The sequence below is a fragment of the Eurosta solidaginis genome, chromosome 1 (assembly GCF_040869045.1).
Source record: "Eurosta solidaginis isolate ZX-2024a chromosome 1, ASM4086904v1, whole genome shotgun sequence".
Classification (NCBI taxonomy): domain Eukaryota; kingdom Metazoa; phylum Arthropoda; class Insecta; order Diptera; family Tephritidae; genus Eurosta; species Eurosta solidaginis.
Genome location: NC_090319.1, coordinates 72,077,915 through 72,100,228, shown reverse-complemented (window position 1 = coordinate 72,100,228; position 22,314 = coordinate 72,077,915). Strand labels below are relative to the sequence as shown.

The window sequence follows — 22,314 nt, the reverse complement described above, 5'->3', positions numbered from 1 at the left end:
CAGAAAACAGTTAACGTCATAATATCTATGCCCCTACCAATTTTCAAAAGGATTGGTAAATTTTTGTTCGACTTATGGCATTAAAAGTATCCTAGACAAATTAAATGAAAAAGGGCGGAACCACGCCTGCCAAATTACAGCTTGCAAAAGTTTTAAATTTCCTTCTTTTAAAAGTGGGCGGTGTCACGCCCATTGTCCAAAATTTTACTAGTTTTCTATTCTGTGTTATAAGGTCAACCCATCTACCAAGTTTCATCGTTTTAGCTTTCTTTGGTAATGAATTATCGCACTTTTTCGAAATTTTCGATATCGAAAAAGTGGGCGTGGTTATGGTCCGATTTCGTTCATTTTAAATAGCGATCTGAGATGAGTGCTCAGGAACCTACGTACCAAATTTCATCAATTTACCTCAAAATTTACTCAAGTTATCGTGTTAACGGACGGACGGACGGACGGACATGGCTCAATCAAATTTTTTTTCGATCCTGATTATTTTGATATATGGAGGTCTATATCTATCTCGATTCCTTTATACCTGTACAACCAACCGTTATCCAATCAAACTTAATATACTCTGTGAGCTCTGCTCAACTGAGTATAAAAACGACACCAGACAGACGTTTCACACTAAAATACAACGCGTTACTGATGAAATTTCGCGACATGTCTGTGCAAAATATTGCGTAACGGGACATACATGTCAACAATAATAGAATACCTTTACTGATCATCAAAGAAGGCTTCAAAGTTTTATTGGACGCATTTGAGTGCGTAATTGGGTAAAAATTTTAAGTTATATACATGTTTGAAGTTTGCTGGGACATACTGTCCCAGTAGGGGCGAAAGGGTTAAAAAAAACTTTGTAAAATTTATTTAAACAAATCATCATCTATATATATAAAAATGAATTGCTGTTCGTTAGTCTCGCTAAAACTCGAGAAAGGCTGAACTGATTTATCTTATCTTGGTCTTGAATTATTCGTGGAGGTCTAGGGAAGGTTTAAAAGGTGAGAAAAATTCGAATACTTGCCGGGAAAATACTCAAAACAGCATATTTCTATTTCCCATACAAACGTTTTCTAAATAAAATGGAGAGTCTAATTTATTACCCCTAATTTATTACCCCTGCATAAAGTTCAAATTCGCGTGCGCGTTGGAGGATCTAATATCGCGTTCTGAAACTCGACAAAAGTGAAAGTGAATCGCGAACGCGACAAAATTGCATAGTCTCAAAATACATAGTACATAAATAGTGGTCGGCTTCGAGAAACTCAATTTTAGCTAACTTCAGTTGTTAAACTGTTTGATTATTTTTTTAATAAGACTATATAGAAATCGAAAGATAAATCTTAAGTTTTGTCACAAATTAAATTATAAATCTTAAGTTAAATTTCTGAACGCAATCATAATATTTGACAACCAACTAATATGTCAATCCATCCTGTCGCATTTCAGAGCACGGAAAAAAGTATTACGATATTATATCTATCTTTGTGGCTACGTGCGCGAGAATTTTCTTTACTTTGGTGATCCTTTGTGATAGTGACATTCCAAGTAATGTGCTCTTTTACTGCTAAATGAGCGGGAAATTTTCTCACTTTGATTAATTACAATTTACAATGCCGAGGAGAAGACGACCTGACTTAGGTCGTCGTAGTCAATCAAATGTGCGAAGAGCTACCTCACGTGCTAACCGCACTGATGACCAGAGACAGACAGATCAAGAAAATAGTCGTATTGCTATGTCAGAATTGCGTTCTTTAGTGAGTGACAATGTAGGAGATAGGCTTAGAATGCAACGAGTTCGTGCACATCAAACACAACAACAGCAAGCTAGATATAATGAAATTGAGCGAATCCGCAGACGCAGTGCTCCTGTGATTCTTGAACGAGCTGCATTCCACTATCATCCGGCAATTGATTATTGTGCCGACAAATCGGTAACAATTGGGGAAATGAAAACAATTTGTAAATATTGTAAGGCGTTAAAATACACTGGTGAATCTACTGGATTATGTTGTGCTGAAGGCAAAGTAAAATTGCCACAATTGGTCCCACCACCAGATCCTTTACGCTCTTTAGTTTCTGGGATTAGAAATGATTCTAAGCACTTCTTGACCAACATTCAGAAATATAACAACTGTTTCCAGATGACATCATTTGGTGCTACACATATTATACAAGACAATTTCGTGCCCACTTTCAAGGTATTATATAAGAATATTTTTTTATATTATTCAAGTTTGTACTATATCGGAAATAATTAATGGACAAATTTTAAAAAATTACAGATTCAAGGACAAATTTATTACTTACTGGGAACTCTGTTACCACTACCTGATGCAGATCATCAATTTTTACAAAATTTATTTTATGGGAAATTCAGATGCGGAAATTAATAATCGTTGTGCTCACAATCCAACAGTAAAGAGAACCATTGTCCAACAATTACAAATGTTTCTTCATCAGTATAACAATTTAGTAAACATGTTCAAAATAGCATTGGATCGGATGCCATCTGATAGCCATAATATTATTATTCGAGCTGACAAAACACCTGCCGGTGAACACACAAGGAGGTTCAATTCACCTACCATTGATGAAGTGGCTGTTGTCATTGTGGGAGAAAATTTACAATCTAGAGATATTGTGCTTCATCGTCGGAATAGTGATTTAAAACGTGTATCTGAAACACACAGGAGTTATGATGCACTACAATGTCCTTTGATGTTCTGGAAGGGGGAAGATGGATACCATTTTAATATCAAAATGGTAAATCAAGTAACAGGTAAATGAATTGAACAAGATTAAATAATATTTTTAAATCAATTCATCTAAGTAACAATTTAAACATTTATCGTTTTTGATTGCAGGAGCTGAAACCAACAAAAAAGTTAGTGCTATGAATTTCTATTCATACAGACTCATGATCCGTCAAGGTGAAGTAAATCATATTTTGATGTGTCAACGACTTTTTCATCGGTTTGCAGTTGACATGTATGTCAAAATTGAGACTGAACGATTGACATACATCCGTTTGAACCAACGACGGTTACGGTCAGAGGAATACATCCATCTCCGCGATGCTATAAATGCTGATGGCAATGTGAATAATGTAGGAAGAATGACAATTTTGCCAGCTACTTATATAGGAAGCCCACGCCACATGCATGAATATGCTCAGGATGCTATGTCATATGTTAGGCATTATGGCCGCCCAGACTTATTTGTTACATTCACATGTAACCCAAAATGGTCCGAAATCGAGAAGGAATTACTACATAGCCAAACACCAGTTGATAGAAATGACATAACTGCCAGAGTTTTTAAACAAAAATTTAAATCTCTCATGAATTTCTTAATAAAGCATTGTGTGTATGGCCGAGTCCGTTGTTGGATGTACTCTGTAGAATGGCAAAAGCGTGGATTGCCACATGCGCACATTTTAGTATGGTTATTGGACAAAATAAGGCCCGATGAGGTTGATTCCATAATTTCAGCTGAAATTCCAGATGAAATAGTTGACCCAAAATTGCATGCAGTAGTTACCAAATACATGATACATGGACCTTGCGGGCATTTCAACTACAACTCACCCTGTATGGTCGACGGTAGGTGTTCCAAGCGATACCCAAGAGACCTGCTTGCTGAAACCATAACGGGAAATGATGGATACCCATTGTATCGTCGGCGATCAGTTGCGGACAGTGGGCGATCAGTAGTTGTGAAGGTAAGAGGACAAAATGTTGATGTAGACAATCGTTGGATTGTTCCATACTCGCCAATATTGTCCAAAGCTTTTGAGACTCACATCAATGTGGAATATTGTAATTCTGTGAAGTCGATAAAGTACATATGTAAATATGTTAATAAAGGTAGTGATATGGCTGTCTTCGGTGTAACCAATGCAAATGATGAAATATCACAGTACCAGATGGGTCGCTATGTAAGTAGCAACGAAGCTATTTGGCGTATCTTTTCATTTGCGATCCATGAAAGACACCCTACAGTAGTCCATTTGGCAGTCCATTTAGAAAATGGTCAACGAGTTTATTTTAATGAATCTAACGCGGCAGACAGGGCGGCACATCCACCGTCGACAACATTAACAAGTTTCTTTACAGTCTGTCAAACTGATGATTTTGCTCGCACTTTGCTGTATGCTGACATGCCACGCTATTACACATGGAACGCATCATCGAAATCGTTTCAGCGTCGAAAACAAGGAACACCAGTTGAAGGACATCCAAATGTATTTGCTTCAGATGCTCTGGGTCGCATCTACACAGTACATCCAAATAACGATGAATGTTATTATTTGCGGTTGTTGTTGGTGAATGTTCGTGGTCCGACATCGTTTAAACAACTGAAAACAGTTAATGGACAGCTGTGTGCGACTTACCGTGAGGCATGTCAACTATTAAATTTACTTGAGAACGATTCGCACTGGGATGATACGCTCAAGGATTCCGTAATATCTTCGTCGCCGCATCAAATTCGTACATTGTTTGCGATTATCATATCGACATGTTTCCCCTCGAATCCAAAAGATTTGTGGGTTAAGTATAGAGATGACATGTCTGAGGATGTTTTGCATCGTGTGCGCCGTCAAACTTTGAATCCTACACTACAAATGACTGAAGAAATTTACAATGACACATTGATCATGATAGAAGATATGTGTTTATTGATGGCAAATAAAGTATTGTCGTGTTTGGGAATGACACCACCCAATCGTCATATGCACGATGCATTAAACCACGAGTTGCAAAGAGAACATCAGTACGACATTGAAGCATTGGCCGAAACAGTTCGTACAAATGTTCCACAATTAAATCAACAACAAAGAATTGCGTACGGCACTTTGATAGAAGCTGTGAACAGTGGATCTGGTGGAATTTATCTCCTTGATGCTCCCGGAGGAACCGGAAAAACGTTTTTAATTTCATTGCTTTTGGCGAGGATCAGATCGCGAAATGATGTTGCTCTAGCGTTGGCTTCATCTGGAATAGCTGCAACTCTGCTAGAAGGCGGGCGAACTGCACATTCTACTTTGAAATTACCACTAAACATGCAAATCACCGAAACACCAATTTGCAACATCGCCAAAAATAGCGCAATGGCCAAGATCTTACAGGTATGCAAATTGATTGTTTGGGATGAATGCACAATGGCCATTAAGAGGTCACTGGAGGCACTGGACAGAACGTTGAAAGATCTTCGTGACAACCAAAATATTTTCGGTGGGGCCATGATTCTGTTGTCAGGTGATTTTCGTCAGACTCTTCCAGTTATTCCCCGATCAACTGTTGCTGATGAACTAAATGCATGCCTAAAATCATCAAATTTGTGGCAGTACGTAAAGACACTCCACTTAAAAATTAACATGCGAGTATTTTTGCAACAAGATGAAACTGCAAATGTGTTTGCGAAGCAGTTGTTAGACATTGGAAATAATAAAGTTGCAGTGGACACCTCGACCGGATTCATCACATTACCTACAGATTTCTGTCATATCACAGACTCAAAAGTGGAGCTTATTCAGCGAGTTTTTCCAGATAAAGCGCAAAAGTTCAATAACCATAATTGGCTGGGTGAACGAGCAATATTAGCAGCGAAAAATAAAGATGTCGAGGATCTTAATGCAAAAATTCAGAATTTACTTCCAGGACAGTTGGTTTCCTTCAAATCAGTCGACACCGTAATGAACCAGGATAACGTAGTCAACTATCCCACTGAGTTCTTAAATTCACTGGAATTGCCTGGATTACCACCTCACAATTTGCAGTTGAAAGTAGGATCAGTTGTCATCATGCTGCGTAACATTAATCAACCTCGACTATGCAATGGAACAAGACTGGCTGTGAAAAGACTGATGAATAACGTCATTGAGGCGACAATCACAAAAGGAAAATACAAAGGAGAGGATGTCTTGATCCCGCGGATACCGATGATTCCAACGGACTTACCATTCGATTTTAAACGCTTACAATTTCCAGTACGTCTGGCCTTTGCGATGACCATAAATAAATCGCAAGGACAGTCGTTAGAAGTTTGTGGAATCAACTTGGAGTTTCCCTGTTTCGCGCATGGACAATTATACGTCGCGTGTTCGCGCGTCGGAAAACCGTCTTCTTTGTTTATTTACGCACCACAAAACAAAACAGAAAATATAGTTTATGAGAAAGCTTTAAATTAATTAACAGACTGTATTTTAACAGTGTGTGTCTGTGAATACCAAATTTAAACCTTATAAATAGCCAATATTTCAGGAAAACTCTGTTTTCTAAGTAAGCAACATGATGTATCGAAAATAATAATACAACTTCATGATTTATTCAATAAATGCTTTTTTATTAAATACGGATTCGATTTGTTTGTTTTAAAATCATTTTATACAAAATATTAGGTCTTTTATTTTTCGATGAGGCAGTACGAAGTCTGCCGGGTCAGCTAGTACATATATAAAAAAAACTTGGTATTATTACAATCACATTTATGTATGTATAAAAGGAGAAAGTTCCCCTCAAAAGCGCTCCTAGAGTTCAGAATTTATGAATCCGATATGAGTCATAAATATATATGCAAAGAATAGGGGCCTTAAAAATATGATGATAATAAGCATTTTGTGACTCGGATATGTTAAAAATTTGAGCCTTATGCCAACGGTGATCAGCAAACAAAGTAACTTATGCACAGATATTTATATATTTTATTTTTGAAAAAATCCCGTCTAAATTTTATTTGAATATAATCAGAACGTTTCTTGCTGTTCCCTTTTTTAATTGGTATGGACACTTTTTCTTTCATGGACGCTTCGCCTAATAATTTCTCGGTGTGCCCTACTTTTGGGGGGGGGGGGGGGGGCTCCAAATATCGTACTTTCCAACAAGACTTCGCAATATGCTACCCATGTTTATATGTATGTTTATATGTAGCTTGTCGCCGTGACGTATGGGCAGAAGAATCATGCAAATATTCAGACGCATGGAGTTTTCGTATTTGCCTTTTCATTCCGATGAATGTAATCGCGGTTGAGGCAAAGGAGAAAACGCCTGAATTGATTATATTCACGCATGTAATAAGTTGGTTGATTTTAAATCAATGTCGATTATGTTCGTTTAAGCAAGTTGGATCATTGAACACCATCATGTTGCCGAATGTAATCGAACGTTGTTGTGTTCGATTTTTGCTGTTCTCTGATATGTATGTAGATGGTCCTTAGGCAAATTTACAAGGAAACTTCTTTATGAAATTATAGTAAAAGTTAACATGTACATTTGTATATTTAATAAATGGCAGAATTATTATAAAACAGAATATGATTAAAATATAAGTGTTCACTTCGTACATATGTACATATGCTTGCATATTAAAAATATAATATCACCAACAAAGTAAATACGTAGCATAATTATAAAGAAATTTATTAACATAGACATAAAAACATCAAATATTTGAATTGTAATGACCTAAAAAATCAAATGATCCTGTGGGAAGGGGGGGGGGGGGGGGCGGGTTAAACCCCCGTCGCTACGCCCCTGCTTTAAGCTAATACTTTGTGCAATTTACCTCCAGCGAGATTTGGGCCAAGCTTCATTTCCAATTTGCATTTTGCGACATTTTAATTTTGCCAAGTTTAATTTTCACTAGGAAGCTTATCATTGCAGAAATACACTCGGAATGTTTGCCGAACCACTCCCAAGGACGACCCTGCTTAGAGAAAACTGTTTCTAATAGAAATAGCTTCTTTATAAGTCCGAAAACAAAACAAAAGTAATTTCAGTGGCACATTCACATCTTGGTAACGATTTGACGGATAGAAATTCGAAACTATGATGGACTTCGTCTGCTTGCGAAGCTCAATTTACAAAGAAAGCAATGCCTGTCTAGAAATACAACTTCATCATCACTTTTGCCAAATAGTCTACTTTGGACCTCTCTCGACGAAGAAAAATTAAATCATGAATTAAGGGAAATCAAGTTTTCTTCTATCTGTCTATCCCAACTATCCTTGGAGGCTTCTTCCTCTGCTTCCAAATACGGTGCCGATATAATGCTCTGGAGCCTGATTGTCTTCATATCTAATGAAGAGCCTCACGGAGAGGATTATAAATCTTCCACTGGTACGAACAGAGTGGGCACTGAAAGCCGAGCCGAGATTGTAAGTGCTATAGAGATTGTCAGTGCGATAAAACTGATTGCATACAAATCAATACAAACACGCTTGTGTATAACACAGTGAACGCCGACAAGAGCAGAGCGCAAAGCCGATGAGTGCGAGAAAACAGTTTCAAAGCGTTTTGCGCGCTTTTTTGCATTGTTGATGTTTGCTTTTTATTTATTTATTTATTTTATGGCGGCCACCGTGGTGTGATGGTAGCGTGCTCCGCCTATCACACCGTATGCCCTGGGTTCAACTCCCGGGCAAAGCAACATCAAAATTTTTAGAAATAAGGTTTTTCAATTAGAGGAAAAAATTTTTCTAAGCGGGGTCGCCCCTCGGTAGTGTTTGGCAAGCGCTCCGGGTGTATTTCTGCCATGAAAAGCTCTCAGTGAAAACTCATCTGCCTTGCAGATGCCGTTCGGAGTCGGCATAAAGCATGTAGGTCCCGTCCGGCCAATTTGTAGGGAAAATCAAGAGGAGCACGACGCAAATTGGAAGAGAAGCTCGGCCTTAGATCTCTTCGGAGGTTATCGCGCCTTACATTTATTTATTTTTTTATTTTATTTTATTTTTTATTTATTTAATTTCGTCAATGAACAAAACTTTCTTACTGACTATGCATATACTAGTAACAATAAAATACTTATACAATTAAAAAGCAGAAAATTGTTTAATGTAGTTTAAGACAACATTTCTTAATACTGAACCCGGAAGTGAAAGATTCAAATCTATCATTTGGTTAATATGATTAATTTCCCTAAGGGCTCGCCCAATTGGTGCATTCATAGCATAATTCGATCTAGCAGCGGTCAAGTAAAATAAATCAGCACGCCTCAAATTTCTAAAAGGAATATTGAACGGTATTTTCCGAAGAATATCAGGACAATCTACCACGCCGGTAAGGACGTTCAGAATGAAAGAGCAAGATAAAAGTAATCTCCTATCCACTAGTAGATCTAAGTTTTTAAAAGCAAACAATGTAACTTATAGGATGCCATAGATTCGCTGAAGTTGAGAAATCTTAGTGCAGACTTAATAAATTTCTTTTGCAGACGCCCAATTCTCTTTATGTGGGTAGTATGAAAAGGTCACCAAAAAATCGCAGCATATTTAATACGGGACCTAACAAAGGCCGTATAAAGAGATTTAAGGGTGTACGGGTCGGAAAAATCGGAGCTATTGCGTCGTACAAAGCCCAGCATAAAGTAGAAGTTAGCAGCAATGAAATTAATATGAACATTAAATGTGAGTTTAGAGTCAAAATACACTCCTAGGTCTTTAACCTGATCGACCGATTTCAGTTGATTACCAGCAATCGAGTTGGTCGAATTCACTGTAATCAAGTTTCTTGACTAGAACATTTGTCAATGTTTAAGGAGATGTGATTCCTTTCACACCAAGAGTTAATGCAGAGAAATAGAGTCCTCAGTTCTCGAAACAACAGAGTAATTTTTGAGATCATCAGCATAAAGCAGAAATTGTGCTGATAAGAAACAACAGCTTATATCATTTATAAAAATTATAAATAAAAGCGGTCCTAGGATGCTGCCTTGAGGAACTCCGGAGCTTGCATGAAATTCCCATGATAATACATTATCTCTACAGTACCTTCTACTTAGATACGATCTGATCCATTCGAGTAATGTGGAATGAAAACCCATTAATGCTAACTTTTTATTAAAATTTTATGCGACACCCTTCGGAGAAAATCAGTATACACTGCATCAATTTTGAACCCACCAACAAAACTCTTTATGCAATCTTCTGTAAAAATAGCATTAGAATAAATATAGATTATATACAGTTGATCTACCATTGACGAAACCATGCTGGTTCGGACAAATAAGTTTTTGAATACCAAAACTAATTATATCTCTTACAATACTTTCAAACAATTTAGCTATTGTTGACAGTTTGGCAATTGGTCTGTAGTTCGAGACATCAATTTTTATTACCATTTTTGTAAATAGGCATTATATGTTAGCACTTTTACAATCAGTTATAAATATTCCAGATGAGAGAGATAAGTTAAAAATCCACAGTAAAGGCTTGATTAGAGCAGAACAGTTCTTAAAGAGAATAGGACAAAGGCCATCCACATCAGACTGAGAGGATGATTTGAAACTTAAAATACCATTACTGATATCTTCAACCGATAATGATAGAGAGCCAAAAGAAAAAATGAATAAGAAATAACTGGGGAAAGCTCCTCATCCATTTCATCACTAACAAAGTTTGCACTATAAATTCAGCAAAAAGATTACCAGAGTCTATGCCGAATAAGAGAGCTTCTCATTATAATACACTGAAAGAAAAAGACTGGTAAAATCAACCGATATACGGGTCAATTCAATCGAAATTTCTGTTAATTTTTATCCATCGCAACAAGATGTTGAATCAACTGCGGCCAAACCGTTGATTCGTAATTGACCGTTTTAGTAGTCAAATGAACAAAAAAAGTTGTTGCGACAGCTTTGTACGAAAGTACCTATGTTGCCATTTACATAAATAAATAAATAAATCTAAGGCGCGATAACCTCCCACGAGATCTACGGCCGAGCTTCTCTTCCAATTTTCGTCGTGCTCCTCTTGATTTTCCCTACCAGTTGGCCGGACGGGACCTACGTGTTTTATGCCGACTCCGAACGGCGTCTGCAAGGCAGATGAGTTTTTACTGATAGCTTTTCATGGCAGAAGTACACCCGGAGCGCTTGCCAAACACTGCCGAAGGGCGACCCCGCTTAGAAAAATTGTCTTCTTATTGAAAAACCTTATTTCTAAAATTTTGATGTTGCTTTGCCCGGGGTGCGAAGCCAAGGCATACGGTGTGGCAGGCGGTGGAAGTGCACGGTGGCACTTACTAACCGAACGTCAATTGGGTTACATCAAATATGCTGGTACACATTAAACATTATACACTTTATTATTTTGCTTTATTAAACGCACTTTCACCAAATTTTATATTTTATAATTTATAGTTTTGAACTTCGCTTTGCAAATAGAAATGAAAATAGTAGTCACAAAACTGATTCTCAATTCTTTCAGTTGCAGCTCAGCTCATTCTCAATTTCTTCTCTCGCATGTAGTTGCCACACTTGATTGTTTCGAACAAAACTTGTATAAATGTTTGACATAACATTTTAAATACAGAACTTGTAAGTTATAGAAAAGTAAAGAATCAAATCGCAGGAAGGTAATTCACCACTGGAGTAACTTTACATGTAATTCGGCAAGTTTAATTTTCGTAACACTTTAAGTTGAAACGATTCCATAACAACTCAAACTTTTATGTTGTCGGAAATATCAACATTAAAAACGGATGTTTTTAATTATCGTATTAAATTCGTTCGCGTGAGTGAAAATTCGTAAAAACTTGAACAGAATATTACTAGCTTTGGAAAAATCCTGTTCGTTCAAACAAAACCTTTGGCAGAAGCCGGCGCAATTTTGCATTTCGCTTGGAGGAGAAGTTGTAAAATTGTAACCGATAAATAGGTGTCCCGGTATCTCATAATTTTTGGACAGTAAATTCAAAAAAGGGCTTTTTCGTTTTGTATTGATAACTGAAAAACTAGGTTTTTGTTCTTTTCCCATTTGTGTGTTTTTTCGATTTGATGGTTTTCTTATTTTGGTGTTTTTTTAACAAGTGGCACCAGCGTCATAAGTACAAAGTAGAGAGCGCAGTGAGCGTAAAATTATCTTTGAAATTTGCTCATGCATTGACAGTTGATCGCCGTTGAAATGACCTGAAATATCAGTTGTGTTAACAGAAAAATCAATTAGATTGACCAGGAATCTGTCAATTTTACAAAATTTTGTTAACTTAAGAGCGACAATTTCTCTTCTGTTGAAATGACTAAACTAATTTGTTCGTTTGACAAAGAACTCGGTCGAATTAACCATAATTCGATCAATTTCACCGAATCTCCGTTAAGTCAAGAACACCAGAACCGATTTGTTGATTTTACTAGCACCATTTCTTTCAGTGTACATCGAGGTCGGAATTTTTAGCGTGCAGTCAGTCGTGTTTTTTAATGGTTTAAAAATAAAAGAAATGCATATCGATCAAATAATAAGTGAAATCGATTAAATAATAAGTGAAAAATTGTTTTAGTGTTATTGGATGTTTTCCAAATTCTTTTGTGTTAATAATTGCATTAATCACACTAGGAGAAGCAAAATACTCTTCATCGGATGAATCCATTACCGGGTACAGCCATTTTATAAACTCAAATGAACAACAAGACTAAATGGCATAAAATCTGATTCTCGCATTCACTGTGTTATATACAAATTGTCTTCTCGCATGAAAATAAGCTCGGCTCGGCGCTCACCCTGTTCGTACCTTTATATCTAACAACCCAAGGGTCAACCCTCTACACCGGCTGTTATTCCGACCCATACATCAGCATAGGTATGATAAGGGGCTTGTAGAGCACTTGTCCTAAGATTTCATTGTGCTTCTTATCGGAACGTACCGGATGTATATCAGGCAGAGTACCTTCGGCATCGATAACACTAACTAAAACCTTCTGGGAGTGTCTTTATCGACACAACAACAACAGCATATTAACTTTGTAGTTTTATGGAGAGTATCTATAAAAAAGAAGAACATACAAAGTTAAAGTTATTTAACATTCAAGTAGCGTATTTAGTTCCATATATGTACATATCACAATTACGTGAATATAACGGTACTCTCACTAGCAGTTACTTTTCAACTCAGGTGCAATAAAATAATACACATATGGCTTTAAGTAAAGTACTCAACAAACACAGCAAACAAAACAAAAAAAAAAAAAAATTATTATTAATAAATAATATTGTTTACAAAGATAACAATAACAACACAAACTACAAACAGACCACAAAGAGTTTTTGATTATAAACACGGAATTATAATTTAAATATAGCAATAAACAGTGGTACACTTGTTGCTAATGCAGTTTATATGGGATCTTAAAACAGGGGCCCTTTGCGAAACGAGCCACTTTAACGTTCGAGGAAGGATGATACACTGTGAGTTCTCTATCTCTGCTCTGCGTGGTGGGCGTTTATCGAGACTCTCAAATTAATTGGGCTGAGGGAGATGCTACGTTGCTACTTATATGAACAGAATGTCTTATCACGGACATGAAAATTGCGGGACAAGAAACTACAGTTCTTGATAAGTTTTTGAGCTCAGCCCAAACACACCGTAAACACACCAAAACTTGTCCTAAAAAATGTTTGATATAGCACCGAAAAGGTCCCTTAATTAATATTTAAATAGGCACAGTTCTGAAACGCTTATGAAATAGTCCTAAAATAATCTAGAAATAATCCCGAAACAATTCTGAGCACAACTTCTCACCGGCTCCATATATTTCTTAATTTACCCAGAAAATCATTCCGAAATAAAAATATAAAAATAAAAATAAATGTAAGGCGCGATAACCTCCGAAGAGATCTAATGCCGAGCTTCTCTTCCAATTTGCGTCGTGCTCCTCTTGATTTTCCCTACAAATTGACCGGACGGGACCTACATGATTTTACGCCGACTCCGAACGGCATCTGCAAGGCAGATGAGTTTTCACTGAGAGCTTTTCATGGCAGAAAGACACTCAGAGCGCTTGCCAAACACTGCCGAGGGGCGACCCGGCTTGGAAAAATTTTCTTCTAATTGAAAAACTTTATTTCTAAAATTTTTGATTTTGCTTTGCACGGGGTTTGAACCCAGGGCATCCGGTGTGGTAAGCGGAGCACGCTACCATCACACCACGGCGGCCGCATTCATTCCGAAATAGTCCCGATATTATTCCAAAAACAATGTGAAAATAATCCCGAAATTATAGAAAACTACCAAAACGATCCCGAGACAACCCAGAGGAAGTCGTAAAGTGATCTGCGAATAGCTTCGAAGTAATCTGGAAACGATACTGAAATTTTTCTGTAGCTATCGCGAAAATTTTTTGCTTTCCCAAAATGACTTATTCCAAAACAAAAGTTGAATTTCTAGATGCTTGTCGAAATTATTATGAGAAAGACCCCGCAACGATCCGGAGATATTCCAGAAATGATCGAAGTCAACTCCGGGTCCGAAAGTCCGGGAAACTACTATTTCATCATGATATCTCGAAAATTTAGGGACTAGTTTGCGTTCAAACAAGTAGACGGAGATACAAACGGACGCGGCTAAATGAAATCAGCTCGTCATCCTGATCAAAGTATACTTATTGGTGGATCTATCTCTTCTTATTTAAAGATTTTCAGTTCATAGATTCGGACTAATTTTTATATAACACTTCATTTTAATGAAAGGTATATAAAGGTATTGACCCAACTTTACATATGAGCAACAAATTGATCATCATCATAAGCGATTTTGGCCATTTCGTAACAAGTCATGCCAGCTATCTCTGTTTCCCGAAAACTGATGGTAATTCGGGCACCAAGGGAGGACAAGTCGTCTTCAACTTGCCTCTTCCATCTCAATAGAGGTCTCTCTCTTTCTCTGATTCCATGCTGCGATGTCGACTGAAATACTTTCCTGGCGGGAGATTCTTCATCCATTTGCATAACATGATATAGCCAGCGAAGCCTTAAGGTTTTATTTTCCACACTATCGTCATATCTGCGTCAAGCTCATGAGTATAATGTATATTGAAACTATTTTCCGTCATCCCTTGTCAAATTTGGTTTTGAGACAAACCGGTTTCGGCGTTGTGCCATCATCAGTGTCGACTTTCGTTCTGATATGTTGTGGTCATTTGTCCTGTATTTATGGTTCGTAGGTCATGAGCAGGTATTGTCAAAATTGATGCTTGTGTATATTTAGTTATGTGTATAGTTTAGTTGTCTGTTGTACCTGTGTGATTACTCCATTTCTTGTAAACAAGTTTTAAAGGCTCGAATATTGTGTCAGAAATTGTGCTTATCTGTTCGTTTATTATTCTACCGTCGAATGTTTTCTGTTTGTAGATTTCCATGTTTTCGAGTACGTTGAGACGTCGGCCTTTTGCTTGCATTGATGTTTGCTGGGGAACATTAATTCTCGACCATGTGATTCGCGAAGCTAAACTCGGGTATAATGTTTGGATTCCGTATTATTTTGTTGTAATCTCTAATTCGTTCTCTGAGGGATGACGGAAAATCGTTCCAATATAGATCATTTATCCACCCTGTCGGAAAATCAGCAAAACAAGATAAGTCACTCATGAGTATACATCCCTCGATACTCGCCGTCAGCATCACGGACAGGATCACAAATATTCCGAAGAACTTTTCTCTAGAAGACTCCCAGAGCCATTTCAGGACAGGTATGATGAGCGACTTTTAGATTGTGATTTTTGCTCGTCGAGAGAGGACTTTACTTTTCAATTGCTTACACAGTCCAAGGTAGCATTTGTTTGCAAGAGTTATTTTCCGTTTCATTTCTAAGTTGACATTGTTTGATTTTAATTGCTTTTAATGCTGGTTCCTCAATAGACGAAATCCTTTACAGTCTCGAATTTATATCTGTCAACAGTGACGTGGCTATCAAAGCGCGAATACGCCGATTCTTTCGTGGATGACAGCAAGTACTTCGTCTTGTCCTTATTTACCGCAAGACCCACCATCCCGGGAAGGCCGAACTCAGAGTCATTTATGCCACGATAAAGCCAGGAATATGCTATATTAAACTGGTCACAGCCAGAAATAAGTAACTCGCAACAGCACAGGAAAGATGATATAATCCTGACCTGTGCAAGGCAGACTTGAGTTTGACGAATACTGCCTACATTGGCCTGTAGAGCAATGCGAAACATGACCCAAGTTCGGATCTAACTGGTTTCATTCAAATAGAGTTTACGCCGGCTCCTTCCGCTGGAACTTGTGTATGCCCAGTATAAGATCCCCTTTAAGGCAAAAAGACATTAATGGGTTAAATATGTGCAATGTTAAAATCATATGACAATGTTTTTAATTTCATCATATCAAACTTTTACTTTTCTACCATTGACGTAAACCGTTTATCTTTTCTACGATGGTTGTCATGTGTATTAAATATGCCACAGTGTTTGTAAGTATACATCTTCATAACAACTTTTACAGTGCATAAGTAAGTGAGGAAGTTTTTTTGACACCTTTTTTTGACTTAGCCACCCAATTAGAAATTCGTAGAAGCAATGGTTGTTTATTATACATTAACGTGAAATGGTACATTAATATTGGTCTGAAAAGGTTGACGAGCTCGAGTCGATGTAGCCATATGAGCCATATGAGTCTGTCTGTCTGCGTTAATGCAAACCAGGAGAAATTTTCTTAAAATCAAGAGGTAGGGACAAGACTATGAAAAATGCAACCAGATCAAAGTTGAGCTATATCATTACAGGTATGAGGCGTTCAGCACAGTCGAAGACAGTCCCGACCTTAGCTGTTTTTCTTGTAGAACTCTCTTTTTAATGGATTTAGTTAGATTTATCACGTAACAATTGTTTTTCTCTTAGACAGATAATGATGCCATGGTGTTTGGGGTTTACAATATAATTGCCATGTATGTATATACGTTTATTAAACCGTTTCAAAAAAAACAAAATTTATTTTGATAAAATATTGTCCGTTAAAATTGGAGCCCATTATTTAATTTGGAAATATTGTAATTTATAAATCAACAAATCTGCATAGAACTTTTTGAAAGAAGAACCGAGTGCTTTTTATATTCAGCGTGCTTTGCACACAGAGTAAATTAATTTTGATTGGATAACGGTTGGTTGTACAGGTATAAAGGAATCGAGATAGATATAGACTTCCATATATCCAAATCATCAGTATCGAAAAAAAAATTGATTGAGCCATGTCCGTCCGTCCATCCGTCTACCCGTCTGCCCGTTAACGCGATAACTTGAGTAAATATTGAGATATATTCACCAAATTTGGTACATGACCTTATCTGGACCCAGAATAGATTGGTACTGAAAATGAGCGAATTCGGATTATAACGACGCCCACTTTTTATATATAGAATATTTTGGAAAACATAAAAAAATGATTATTTAGTAAATAATACACGTAGAATGTTGATATTTGACGTGTGGACTGATATTGAGATTCTTGGTAAAAAATTAAAAAAGAATTTTAAAATGGGAGTGACACCGCCCACTTGTGATAAAATCAATTTTACAAATATTATCATAAATAAAAAAATCGTTAAACCTATCGTAACAAAATTCGGCAGAGAGGTTGCCTTTACTACAAGGAATGCTTTGAAGGAAAATTAAAGAAATCGGTTAAGGACCACACCGACTTTTATATAAAAGATTTTTAAAAGGGTCGTGGACGAATAAAATAAGCTATATCTTTGCAAAAAAGAATTTATATCAATGGTATTTCATTGCCCAAGTGCATTTATAACAATAAATAGGAAAAACTTCAAATTTAAAAAAATGGGCGTGGCATCGCCCCTTTTATGACTAAGCAATTTTCTGTGTTTCGGGAGCCATAACTCGAAGAAAAATTAACGTATCGTAATGAAATTGTGTACAAATATTTTCCTTATAGCAGAAAATATATCTAGTAAAAATGGACGGGATCGGTTAAAGGCCGCGGCAGCTTAGACATTAAACAAGTTTAAAAGGGTCGTAGACTAGAATAATAAGCTATAGCTTAGCAAAAAATTGTTTTGAATCAATGATATTTCACTTATCAAGTTTTACTGTAAGAGGAAATGGGGAGACATTTTTCTTTTAAACGGGCGGTGCCACGTGTTATGTAGAAAAGTAATTTATATGAAATGAAATGTACAATTGAATCTCACGCTGAGTATATAATGTTCGGTTACACCCGAACTTAGACACCCTTACTTATTCTACTCTGACGTATATACATTGAGGCTGCAGCGCTCGTGTTGCGACAACTTTTTGTTTATGTTTTACTAGTTATATTTCACACTGTCTCACTAAATACTGGCAGAACACTCGTAATTTGTAAAAAATTAAATTAAGTTTTCTTTCCGATCAACTTTTTAACAATTTTTAGAGCCTTTTGTAAAAAATTTGTTATATTTTTTATACGAAAACCTTTTGTTGTTTGCTTTTTGATTTTCTAAGTAGATTTAAGCTGCCAAGTCAAGGAAAATCTATATCATGTAAGAAAAATTTAAGCTTTCAATGAATCAGCCTTAATATTCACAACTTTTTTTTTTCGAAAAAAATAAACTTGTTCATCTGTTTAAAAAACACAGACATTTTCTTTTTTTGTGAAACAGTCTAATGTGTTAAAACATTAAAATCTTAAAGTGCAAAGAATTCATATTTTTATATTAATGCTTTATTTTTAAAGTTCCTATGAAAAGGCAAGTAAAGGTCGCTTGAAAACGAGTGTTATATACCCAGTTGTCAATTTACTATTATGTTTTCGACTTACTACTTCAGCTTAACCCGTTTCGGGAATACAAGTGATTTTGAGAAAAAGGTTTATGAATTCTTTTAAAATGCCATTTCAATACAAGATTTCAATCATAAGAGCTATAAACACATTCCTTATTTGGTATGAATAAAGTGTTAAGGAATCAGAATTCTTAGTATCGCATATTAGTTACTGTCAAGCGTATTATCAGTGCTGCTTCGACCTGATATTTTCATTATGAGTCAAATCTTGGAAAACTTCCGCGTAAAAAGAATTGACACATATCAGCTCTTCGTCGATTTTAAAGCCGCTATGTCTGAATTTGATTTCCCCGTAAAACTCAACCAACAGTGTAAAAAGAATTTGAGCAACAGCACCAGCTCAGTCAGAATTGGGAAGTACCTCTCCGAGCCGTTCGAAACATAACGAGGTTTCAGACAGGGTAAATCCCCATCATGCGATTTTTGCAATTTGATGCTAGAGAAAATTGTATTAACCGCAGAATTTAACCTCTCTGGAACAAAATTTTATAAAAGAGTGCAAGTACTGGCGTATACTGACGACATTGACATTATCGGCCTAAACATCCGCACTGGAAAAAGAAGCGAAAAATATGGACTTGGTGGTGAATGAGGACAAATCGAAGTACCTGCAGCTATCCCGCAAGGTGTCAGCACATTTGCCATAATTTCGAAATAGTAAAGGACTTTGTTTACTTGGGAAACCAGCATTAACACAAACAGCAGCATCAGTCAAAAACAAATGCTACCTTGGGCGAAGTAGGCGATTGAAAAGAAAAGTACTCTCTCGGCAAACGAAGATCATGCTTTACACTTCACTTATCGAACGCGTCCTGCTTTATGGTGCAGAAGCATGGACAACATCAGATGAAGCGGCTATGGGAGTATTCGAGAGAAAAGTTCTGCGAAATATTTGTGGGCTTCTACGCGTGGGTGACGGAGAATACTAAAGCAGACTAAATGATGATGAGCTTTAAAGCCCCGACACATAAGAAGTTTTTCCTATAGATGAGTTTAACCCCTTGTTGACCAAACCAAGAAAAAAGGCTTTTATGTTATATGCTTTAGTATATTTTTATTGAAAGGCATGTAATATTAACCAAAAAAAATAAACAAAATATTTCAAGGACATTGTAGTATAAAAAAAGGATATGGTACTCAGAAGTACCGTCGGGCTTGAAGAGCTCATATTTTTATGCTTTAATGCCATGGTACTCGGAAAAACAGTTTTTTTTGTCATTACAACACAAAAATATTCCGCAGTGTTGACATTTCGAATGCGGCTTTGACTGAATTTTTTTTATACTGCACATTTCACATCTTCCTCGACTTTCTCCAAAAATTGGCCAATGTACTCCCAAATTACCTAATCGGACATCCTTTGGTACTGACTCACCCTTTCCACGACGTTTTTTGTTTGAGGGTGTTGGTGTAAGACTCAACTTGCGTTTGTTGGCAACATCTTTTTGCGTCATTAAGCCTTGTGCAACGGATCGTCTATACTCTAGAAGAGTAATTTTATCATGACTTCGGCAATATACAATGTAGGAATTAACGAAAGCTATTTCCAAGAGCCCCCAAAACAATCTATGCCACCATTTTTTTGATCGCCTGCCTATACCGTATGCACAACGCAACTGATCTGCATGATCTACGCCACCCATGAATGAATTATAATCTTTAATTGCAGTTGGACATTGAACTTGCATTGCCTGACCTTTACGATCTCTCCTCTGGACAGTACTTTTCTCAGTGCCATGGAAGTTGGAAGCCAACAGTATGGGCTTGTTATCAATCCATTTAAAAAAAGTTACACCGTTCATAGTTGTTCGTGAATCGAACTCACCTCTTTTCATTTTCTTGTCCGCTTTCATGTTTGAAGGAAGTCCTTTTCGATTTCCTCGTACTGTACCGCAAGCAAAAACTTTCTGCGTTTGTAGAAATTCTAGTAGCCTGACAGATGTAAAATAATTATCAAAGTACACGTACTTATTTTTTCCCCACTCCTCTTCTGTGAGAGATAAAACTACTCTCTCTCCCAGGCCATATCCTTCGTACTTTTCTTCGACAGCTTCGTCCTTTCCTTGGTATATAGAGAACTTTTTGATATATCCGCGTTGATCCGCCAAGCACCATAATTTGTAACCACGCTTAATTGGTTTCATAGGGCAATATTGTTTTATAGCACTTCTACCTTTGAAAAGAATCATAGATTCGTCAACTGATAGCTCCTTCGTTCCATGGTATACCTGAAGAAAGCGTTGATTCAGACCTTCAATCATAGGGCGAATTTTGAACAGTCGATCCTTATTGTTTTCTGGAATTTTAGAATTATCATTTACGTGCAAAAAATGCAAGATTGAATCGAATCTGTTTCGGGACATGGTTTTTGATACTATGGGCACAGCCAGATCTTCGCTAGTACTCCAATAATGACGATAACTTGGCAGGTGATGGTAGCCCATAAAAAAGTTTATGCCTATAAATGCCCAAAATTCACTTTTTTGTAAATTAAAGGTTTTGTTTTTTTGTACCGCATATAAATTCGAATGAAATATGATTTCTTCCACAATAGGCTCCATATAAGATAGGAAAAATTGTGTTGGCGTTTCCATATCGTCAAAAAATCCAGTTACTGGTCCCTCTGCAGAATAAAATTGTGAAACCACGGTGGTTTTATCAATTTTTTTCCATTTTCGCAACGGTTCTTCGAAAACTGTGCTTCTTTCGTTTTCTGGCGATATATTTGTCTCTTCATTTTCTTCTTCCTGAATTTGATTTAGGACTTCAACCAAAAACTGATCTTCCTCGTTCGGTAAAGTAATCTCTTCATCTTCATCATCACTCTCGATATCCGTATCTTGCTCATTATCGATTGGTATTTCTTCCAAAATGGAAGCAATTTCATTTTCTGACAAAAATCTTCCGCGGACTCCAGCCATTATCCACTAGTATTTGTAAAAAGCTGTGTATAAAAATCAGAAATTGCAAGGACAACAGAGCCCGACGGTACTTACTAGTCTTCTTCGGAAAATCAAAGGTCACTGGTAAACAAAAAAAGTAAAGTTCTTTCTATCTTCAAAAATAAATACTAAATTCACAAAACTTATACCTTCTTCTTAGTTAATAGAGATATTTTAAGAATTTAGCAAGATATAATTAAAATAATACACCACTTCTAATTTGTGACCGCGCTATGGAAAACACTTACTTGCAATGAGCATAAAAAGCAAAGAATCCACGAATTTTATTAAAAATCCCGTTATATATGTTCTATGTTTTTTACTTTAAAGTACCGTTGGTCTGCATAATGTAAAAAACTTACTGTTTGCTTTTAAAGTAGTAAAATCAGATGTGGTACTGGAGAGTACCGTCAGACAACAAGGGGTTAACACAAGTTTATGCATTATGAGTAGATTGCACGTATTTTTATGGAGAAAGGTAAAATGAGTGACACTGGCGCCATCTGATTTTGAAAAGTAGCCAACTCTCAAATTTTGTTCCAAGCAAATCATAAGAAAAGGAATTTGACATTTGCTTTGGCTGAGGGTGTTGGCACATTTTGCAAGTGAAATTATTTTTCCACTGGTTGATAAATTTTCCAACATTTTTCGCATGCACGAAAGATGATGCTCCGGCCAAAAGATAATGTTATCGGAGCCCGCCTATAGAAGCAAAGGAAGAGGGTGGCCCCACTCTGCTGAAAGGACCAGGTGGACAAATATTTAAATTGATGTGGCCAACTGGCGTCAGTTAGCCCAA

At 36.8% G+C, this 22,314-nt stretch overlaps 1 protein-coding gene across 1 annotated transcript; it reads left to right on the top strand.

Moving 5' to 3' along the window:
* The first annotated feature begins 3,349 nt into the window (after window positions 1-3,349).
* On the top strand, window positions 3,350-6,199 carry LOC137236856 (uncharacterized). Its single transcript, XM_067759897.1, has one exon. The coding sequence runs from the start codon at window positions 3,350-3,352 to the stop codon at window positions 6,197-6,199; it is 2,850 nt and encodes a 949-aa protein (XP_067615998.1).
* The last annotated feature ends 16,115 nt before the right edge of the window (window positions 6,200-22,314 follow it).